We start from the raw sequence: 9,690 nt of genomic DNA on the forward strand, positions 1-9,690 counted from the left end.
CAATAAGAATAGGAGCGAAGCTGCCGATATGGATCCGCTCGACCTAGTCTTGAGTCAGAAAGTCAATGAACAAGGCGCAAAGCAAGCCCACTACATTAATTGACTGGATCTTGTGGACTAGCGCTATCACTATTAAGTAGGGCGCGGAGCAAAGAAAGCTTCTTTCCGCTTCGGTTGAGGAAAGCGAGAACTCATTTTCAGTGACATAATATCTAATTTGTTATTCTTGAATTGAAGAAGAAAGAAGACAGAGTTCTCAGATCTCTTTAAAGAACAAAAAGGCTAGGTGTGAAGCCGCTCGACTCTCAAGGAGAGGAAAGAGTAGGGAGCGGACTAGAATATCTCTGATTATTCTCGGGTAGGGGCATTGAATTCATCTTCTTTCTACCGTAGAAGGAGCGCAAAGAATTTGCGAAAGAAGGCGTCACAGGTCCTCCGGACTGCGACTGTCTGTCCTTCGGACGGGGAATTTGATTCCTTTCAATTCAAACCGCGGAGCATAAGAAGGGGAGGACTTTGATTGGAAGTTTCAGTTCCATTCTCATCAGTTCTCAAATAGGGGATTGGATAGGCTAATAGTCCTTTTTTTAGGTTTGGAAAGAAAGTTCAATATTCTTTCTCAATCTTCGAGCAATATTCTTTGCGCCTGTCTTATGGCACCGCGGAGTGGGCTTGCAGTCCTAGAAATCCATTATTTTTTTCGTTCGTCAATCAAAGGTTGTTATCCTTCCTTTCTAGTCCTATCTACTTTCAGCGCTCTTACCTCGGTCTGAGTAGGTTCAAATCCTACAGAGCCTTCTTCTTATCATGCGATAGGGAGCCAACCACTCAACCACGAAAGATGCTTTTTCAGTTCCCTGTCTTTCTTTCCCCTGGGAAGGAAAAGAACCTTATAGTGGCCTTTCCACGCCCCATATTGATTGAGAATACCTCGTATTCTTGGTCTTGGTGTGTCCTATTCCCCTATCAAAGCCTTCTCATCAACGGATGGTAGGCTTTATCTTGACTTTCTTCTTTTATCAGAACTCAAATTCTTTGAGCCTCACCCCCGTCCTCTTTAGAGTCCTTCGGACGTCCTCAGTCCTTTCCATTAGTAGTTAGGAGTCTTAAGACCTCAGTCCTATCCATATTAACCTGTGACGCCTTCGGACCTGTCTTATGGCGCCTTCTATCCTGGAAGTCTCGTCAACTCATCTGGAGCTTTGATTTAACCTGAAAATATGAATCACTCATATTGCATTGAGCCTTAACAGTCCGTAGGACTATCCATTAGAACTTTGAACCTCCCTCCATAGTCAATGTTTCTGACTCACCATCAATATCCGAAGTTGCAGGAGCAAAGAATATTGCCTTCCACTAAGAGCAAAGTTCATTGATCTCTTTCTTATTTCTTAAGACTACTCTTGACGAATGATAAACCGAGCCTACTGATAAAAACCTTCTAGTATCAGGGTCGTACGCCTGGAACACGTCGTACAATTTCGGCGATTACTAAAATCAAGGAGTATATCCCCTCTCCCTATCGCAGCTTCGCACCTCTCGCTTTAGTAGCTATCGCAGCTTCGCACCTCTCAATAAAGAAAAGCTGAGCGACTAGATGATTAGAACTCCTCCTCCGCGCTCCGTTTTAGAGTCCTTCGGTTAATTACGGATAGTCCTACTTCGGTTAATTACGGATGGTCCTACTTCCATTAGAACTTTGCGCCTAGCCTTCTTTCGCAAATTCTTTGCGCCTCCGTCGCAAATTCTTTGCTCATCACCCCATTAATAAAGTAGCTTAAATAGTGGTCCTCCGGACTATCCATTAGAATGAATTCAGCCTCTCAAATCCGCAATATTCTTTGCACCGCTACGTGGGCCACGATCTTTGCTCCTTCTGCTTCATGATTTTTGGATAGCTCTGACGGGACCAAATTCTCAATATCCCTCTTATGGAACCTTCGGACCTGTCTTATGGCACCTTCTGACTATGAATAGCTATTACTTTGAAGGACTTCTTTATCAAGCTTAATCTTGAAAGAAAGGTCCAGGTGACCTACAATATCCCTGTCTTATGGAGCCTCCTCCAGATATAAGGGGTCCATCTGACTATGAATAGCTATTACTTTGAAAAGCGGATGACTCAAAATCTTTCTCTCTTCTCAAATTCTTTGAGCCTTGGACTTGACTATTTACCGTGTAGTGGGAGTAAATACTATTTATGTTGGAAGAAAGCCTAGAAGTTAATATCTTTCCTTATCAATGATCTTTGCTCCTCCTAATCTCTTCTTTATGGCTTCCAAACCTACACTCATTCATTGATCTATTTTGATGGGACCTCTTTTTCAAATATTCTGAATAGTCGTAGTCGTCCGGTCCGGAGGACTCGTCCATCCACTATTTCCTTTCCGTCGCAAAGTTCCATGAAAAATCAAGCTCCAGATGAGTGTCCATTAGATCCATTGAATTTGAGAAGATATTCTAACCTCTCCCGCTCCATGGGTTCCACTTCTCTCGTTCGGGAACATTCGCCCAATTCTTTTTCATCCCGTCCTCCCCAAAAAGCAAAAAATGATGTTACGACCACTGAACAAACTTGGTTGACGAACATGGTTTATGCGCCGCTAATGTAGCGGCTTGTCGAGCATTTGACAAACTCACACCATCCATTTCAAATGGGATTTGTCCCGTGGACACACGAGCAATCCAACCCGTAGGATTTCCTTTTCCTCTTCCCATTCTGACTTCTGTAGGTTTCCCGGTAATAGGGAGATCTGCGAGAACTCTTACCCATATTTGACCATTTCTTCGGAATTGTCCGCTCATAGCACGATGGAATTGTCCGCTCATAGCCCGACGCGCTGCTTCAATGGCTCGATATGAAAGACGACCAGCTCTACAACTTTGAGTGCCATATCTTCCAAAACCAAGTTGTGTACCGTCCGGTTTGCAACCCCTACTACATCTGCCTTTACGATATTTACTATATTTCGTACGTTTCGGATATAACACCTTCCTTTTTCTTTTTGATATATGAAATCCACACTTTGACACCTGAGATTCCATAACGAGTAGATACTTCCGCAGGAGCATAATCGATTTTCTGGTGAAATACATTACGAGATGTTTTTCCATACTTTCCGCATTCAGTTCTAGCTATTTCCGCGCCTTCTGATCGACCTGAACAACATATACGGATCCCCTCAACCCCTTTATTCATTACAAATGGAATATCCTGAACTATTTGACTCAAAATGGAACGAAATGATCTTGTTTTCTTTCTCAGTTGAAAAGAGATGTCTTGAGCAATCGGAGAAGCACTTTGATAAACAGATTTGATCTTGACTGACTCAATTAAGGTATTAGTCTTTGTTCTATTAGACAAGAAAGATCGCATTTTTTGCACTTCGTTCAAATAAGAGTTGTACCCTACGGGAATTCTTCTGTTTCTCAGTATGATCTCTATCATCATCTCTATTCCCTTTATCAATTCTCCTATCCAACCTAGGTCTATGAATTTCTCTATCAATTCGATTACCTTATCCTTACCCATGAGGTTCCAAGATTTGATCCTTAATTGACCTAGGAGTTCTTCCCGGGTATCCTCAAAAAAAAGGTTTTTATCCATCCCCTCCCGCTCACATATAGCTGCTCCTAACTCTACTAATGGAAAGTCCTTCGGACTCCGGACGGCTCCTCTTGAGGAGTTTTCTACCCTTTTAGAGGCGAAGGACTTGTTTATGGAACTGAAACCTTCATGTTCCCGGTCCCACTCCGCGGTTCCATCTAATTCATGTTCCTGCTTTTTCTTAATGGAACTCAATGTTATGGTAGCACCGAAGAAAGGAAAGAGCGAGATGCTTCTTTTTCTTGTTCCCGCGAAACGAAGATCATTCCCTTGTCGAATGAAGTGGGTCAACCTCTTTTTGGCTTCGGCCAAAGTCAAAGTGGTCGAGCTTTCTAGAAAAAAAGCGATGCGAGAACGTATTCTCTTATCTAAGCTTCTTCCCTGTGTATTCGCTCCCCCCTGAGTAGATGGTTCAGCCACGCCCGGTGCCACGAAATGATTGAGAACGTAGACGGGGTCGAAATGCATTTTGTTCTTTGTATTCAATAAGTATTGCATGACCAAATAATGAAAGGAGGAGCGCACTGCGGGGAGGGTGATTTTCAGTAGATGACTCGTCGGGCCGTCGGAGCGGGACTGATTTGGGAAAAAGAACTTGAATAACTTCGTTTTTCTGAAGGAGTCGTCATTTTCTATCAGGAAGGCTATGTCATTTACAACTCCGGCATATTTCGGATGCTTGAAGGCCCCGCCGCTGACGCGAAGTAATTTAGAAAGAAGAATCTTTCGAGATGGTGATCGGTCATGGTATCCATAGCCTTCCTTCTTTTTCGGCCAAATCCGAATTGCCTTTTGCTTTTCCCGGTCTGAGAGCCTGATCGACTCGACTCTTTTCTCTGCCTCCAAGGCATCCTTATCTTGGGGGAGTAAATCAAGCTCCAGATGAGGAGTCCGAACCCCTCCGAAGGAGCAAGGAGTCTTAAGCGGAGCGGCATGAAATTCCTCTTCCTTTCGTTCTTCTTCTCTATCCTCGCTTGAATGAAGACACCCGATTGGCCCGACTTTCCCAAATGCCCACCACCGGCCCTTCTCCTCCTTTCCGGGTTTGGATTTTTCGCCTCCTTTCAGTCCTCGTGGTCGACGAGGAAGAAAGAAATGAATGAATGTTCTTTTGGGAAAATGTAAAATAATACACCTACCGAGACGAAAGCCAAAGGTCAGTCTCTCCGGTGGACGTATCGAACCGAAATAAGATCTCAGATTGACATCTTGATACAGTGATTTACCATAATAATAAATAGAGTCAATGGCGACTCCGCCGTGGCGTGGGAAGAGCCGCTTCTTTCTTGCTTGATAGGGGGGGCTTCTATTCACCAACGCAGACTAAAAGTGCTCTCCGAACCGTGCTGGATAGTCACCCATCACACGGCTCTCAAACCCAACCCGTGGTCGATCCCGGGAGACAAAGTCAAAGCGCTTGATCCTTTGCCCCATACTTTGAGATCCTCCTCCCCGCCGATCCAAGCAGCGAGGCTACTCGTGCTCGACAATATCCCTGTCTTATGGAGTGGAACTATAAGGGGTCCAGATGCGCGAAGAACAAAAATCAGGCGCAAAGAATATTGCCGCATCTTTGCAAATATTCAGGAAGGTGAAAAGAAGAAAAATCAGGCGCGGGTGCAGATGACTATCCATTAGAGAATTTGACTTTGGAAGACTATCCATATTAACCCAGAGAAAGATTAGACTTTATTAACTTCTTCTTGTCTTTGAGAAAGTCCGTTCGCTCACTCAGGTGGTCTGAAGTCTTTTTTAGGTTCAGACTTGTTCTGCTTTGAGAAAGGAGCACGCACCGGCCGAAGGCTCTGAATGAATAAGAAATAGACAGCGGAGGTCAGAAATTTCTTGATTCTTATTCCACCGAGTTGAAGCTAGCAACATGTCGATTACACACCGGAGGTTGGTAAGAACTGAGGGACAATGCCCCCTCCCCTAACCGCGGAGTGGGTGGGCCTACCAGCAAAGCAAGAGGTACTTGATCGGGCTAAGGGGGAGCGCTTTGCTTTCGTGCAAGGCCTCGCAGCAGGAAGAGGCTGTTCGAATTTGAAAGGAAAAGCCCGGGTTCCAAACCAGCGCACCAAAAAACAAAAAGAAGTGAGCCTTCAGACCGAAAGAACAAATAAGATAAGAAGAGCAGCTAAAAGGAAGGAAAGAGATACGAAAGACATGTCTTAAGCATTAAGGAAGAATTGAATTTTGATGCCAAGAAGAAAGAGGTTAAAGACATAATATCTCAAGAGGAAAGCCTACCATAAATCAGAGGTTAGGAGCAAAGGATATTGACGCGCCTTGTTTTCATTGACGAAACCTCTCCTTTATCGCCTTCTCTCTCACGCAATATTCTTTGCGCCTTTGATTTGCCTCCGGCTCTATCAAGTCATCAAGATCAAGCCTAGCCTGAATTCACAAGGCTCAAAGAATTTGAGGAATGAATGAATGACGCTTCTTCAACGGCTTTCTCTTTCTGACAAATAGTAGGTTCATTTTACTTTCTTCTTTTTCTACTTTAGTGGAATAAGACTTAAATAGTGGGACTTCGAAGAAGTCATTTAGTGGTCACATATTAAGCTGCTCCTAACTAGTGGTAAAGGGTAGATTCATTCATTCAACTCATCTGGTCCGAAGGCTAGGTTCATACGGATAGTCCGGAGGACGGTTAGTTGGGCTTTTCTTTTTGGAGGATCAATGAAATTTGAGAGAGTCATGATTCGGAGGTTAAATAGGGCAATATTCTCAATCTGAAAAGAGCCTTTCTTCTTTTCTTAGATAAATGCGCTTCGCTTCGCGCATCTGGACCCCTTAGTTAGTCTTATTGCACAGATGTCTAATTTTTCAGTGGAAGGCAATATTCCCCATATTAAGCTACGGAGGCCCCATAAGACAGGGATATTGATTGAGAGGTGCAAAGATCTATGGCCCAGCGGTGCCATAAGACAGGTCCGAAGGACTATCCATTAGGGAATGTGAGAAGCGCATGAAATTCAGAGGTGCAAAGAATATTGCGAAGGCTCAAAGAAGATTGAGAAATCCATATTAAGCGCCTAACGGAGGCTCAAAGGATATTGAGACATTCTTTCTTTTTCAATAGTGGTCCGGAGGCGCAAAGAATATTGCGAGGCGAAGGACTTGTTTCAGTTCCAGGCTTCTTTGCTCCTAACGCCACTCTCAACAATATCCCTGTCTTATGGCACATCTGCACCCTTGTTTTTTTTTGGATAGCTCTGACCGAAGGATGAATTCAATTTTCGAGAGAGAAAGAATATTTATGAGAAAGAGTCTTCTTCTTCACTTATGTCCGTAGGAGCCCCATAAATCAGAGGTTTTTTTTCTTTCTGATCCTTATTCACTTTTCCTTATCAACAATGAAAACATGAATACTATTATGAACCTTGTTCATTGATTTTATGGAGTTCGGATTGCTCGAAAAGAAGGAGGATAGGCGAACCTTTTCCTTTCACCGCCTCAATGAACAAGGGCCTCTTACTAGTAGGTTCTGGAGGCGTAGTAGGTTTAGTAAAAGAAAGCCTATCTTTCTCTCAAATTCTTTGAGCCTCTAGAGAATTGAATTTTGATGCTTCCTTTCCTGACTGAACTTTCTCTTCCTATTTCTTTATGGATGTTCATTGATTTCTCGTCTTATTTGAGTCTTATTCCTTTTAGTATTTTTTAGGTTCATTCTCAGGATAGGTTTTTTTTCATGAAAATGTACGATTTATCTTATTCAAAATATGATACATAATATCAGTCTCGTTTTGACTGTCCAAATCAAGGTTCAAAGAATATTGACAAATCCTTCCCCCCTGTATTTTTGATGAAAACCCCATGCTGAATTCCCTTGCTTCATTTTGAGCATGAAAACAAAGAACAGAATGGCGATCAGAATTTGAGTCTTGTCTCTTTCATTCTCAGTTCAAAGGAATGAGCTAAAATATTATTCATTCATATGAAATTCAGTATAAGCTGAAGACACATAAGGGCCCTAACCATATTTCGGCTCGTGATCAATCCATAGATACCGATAGAAAAGAAATAGGCACTTCTAATAAGTACATCTTCTCGCTGACCAACTCCTTATCAATTCCGATTCATTGAAATATGAAGAAAATGGATGAAATGCAATTTGGGGGTCGATTTAGGTAGGCTCCTTCCCCTCCACTGCATAGGAGCGCTAGCAGGTACTACGAGCCCTCTGTCCCACGCATCTAACCCGCTCGCGTGGTTCACCGGTTCCACCGAAAACTCTCATTTGTTGAAGGGGAGCATAGTGCGCTTTAGGCACCGAGCGAGAAAGGTCTCTTCTTTCGTTTCGGTTTATTCACTGATCTGAAACTTAGCACTTCTTTTCTGAAACTTAGCACTGGGCTAGGCCTTCTTTCATTCAGTCGAGACGAACCGAATTAGCACTTCTCAGATCAGGCTAGGCCTCTCCTGCTCGGGCTTAGGGGCCCTGGATGCGCTAGCGATCAGCACATAGGGGGTGCTTGCCCGGGTTTCTCGGCCTGGTATCCTGCACCTCGCGTTCATGATATCTACATTCAACTGTGCCCCGGAGACAGGGTCGAAGCACGCCCAGTGTGCTTCTTTCACGACATGCTCTGGTCCCGGGTGTCTTCCAGTGGTCTTCTAGCCTTAGAAGAAGTCGTGTCCGTCCAGAAAGCCTAAAGATGAAATCAAAAAAAGGAAGACGTAGAAGGTAAAGGAGGGAGCGGACTACGGAGGCCTTTGAGTGGAATCTTTGATACATTCTTATATGAGTCCGACCTATCGAAAGTAGCGGAGGTTATGAAATAGCGCTCTTTTTTTTATCATAGCGAATAGTCCGGAGGACATGCCCTAGGAATGAAGCTGAACCTTCGCTTCTCTTGAGATAATTCTTTTCTCATATTCAGTCAGAAGAACCGAGAAGTCTTTTTTGGTAAAGCTAATCAATATATAAGGAATAGTCGCAATATTCTTTGCGCATCTGGTCCCTTTTATTTTGTTCTTTGCACTGGGGGAGGGAGCAAAGTGCAAAAACAAGGGTCCAGGTGACAGGTGGAAATCTTGTTGAAGACGACCCACTCCGCGGTGCAAAGTCAGCCCTTCGTTAATTACGGAAAGTCCTACTTCCTTCCATATGGATGGTCCTACTTCGGTTAATTACGGATGGTCCTACTTCCATATGGATAGTCCTACGGATAAGAATCCTCCGGACTCCGGACTACTTCCCTCCATATGGATGGTCCTACGGATAAATCACCTGGACCTTTCTTTGGCCCTGCGGACTCCGGACCCTGGACCTTTCTTTGATGGTCCTACGGATAAATCCTGCGGACTCCGGACGGAGGCGCAATTCAATATGCGGGGAATGTGAGAAGAGCAGCTCCAGCTAAAATCAAGCTCTGGATGAGTCTTTATCTTAGGAGCAGCTTAATATAGACCGAAGGAGGCGCAATGAAATATGCCTTGAATGAATGAATGAATCTACCTTTTTAACATAATCAGAGATGAAAGTCAGAAAATCAATGAAGAAGTCAATGCCCACGGAGTTCATATAGTATTCATGAAAAGGAATTTCATTCATGATCGAGGCTCAAAGAATTTGAGTCCCACGCTTTTTTGCTTTTCTTTCTAGTCCAAGGACCATTCGGTGACTTTCGCGGTCGCCCTCACTGAACCGACTTGAATCTGAACTACGATTCTGATCAAGTCTTACCGAAATCTTATTTCCTTTTCGTGCCATATGCGCTTAGACTTTCTCCCCCTTGTTTTTCCCGGTCCAATCTTTTTTTCTCGCTTTCGATCTCCCAAGCAAGTTCACCAATGTCCTGATCAGTCAAAGAAAGCCATATACATTCCTCCTTGGTTCCCCCCGACTCTTGGTAGTAGGGAGTCTTCGATCTGAGATATCGGTATTCAGTTTCTTTCTTACTTAATTCGTTCTCCACAAAATGGGAGATTGGAATAAGAGGAACTTTCTCACGGACAAGGGCATTTCTCTCTTCCCCGGCACACTTGCTATATCCACTAAGGCTTCGTTATCGGTTGCATGCTATAGAGCTATGTCGTCGAGACTCTTTCTTTTTTCTCTCGCGTAAGCCCTG

General features: G+C 43.7%; 2 protein-coding genes; both read right to left on the reverse strand.

Moving 5' to 3' along the window:
• Positions 1-2,556: 2,556 nt before the first annotated feature.
• rpl16 (ribosomal protein L16) lies at positions 2,557-2,991 on the reverse strand. Its single transcript is given in 1 exon segment — positions 2,557-2,991. A coding segment is annotated over 1 exon segment (435 nt).
• On the reverse strand, positions 2,963-9,329 carry rps3 (ribosomal protein S3). One transcript has 2 exons: positions 9,256-9,329; positions 2,963-4,844 (listed from the first exon to the last, which is right to left on the reverse strand). Exons 1-2 carry the CDS (start codon positions 9,327-9,329, stop codon positions 2,963-2,965), a joined length of 1,956 nt encoding a protein of 651 aa, YP_004849333.1.
• Positions 9,330-9,690: the final 361 nt, after the last annotated feature.

The sequence above is a fragment of the Cucumis sativus genome (genome assembly GCF_000004075.3).
Source record: "Cucumis sativus mitochondrion chromosome 1, complete sequence".
Taxonomy (NCBI): Eukaryota; Viridiplantae; Streptophyta; class Magnoliopsida; order Cucurbitales; family Cucurbitaceae; genus Cucumis; species Cucumis sativus.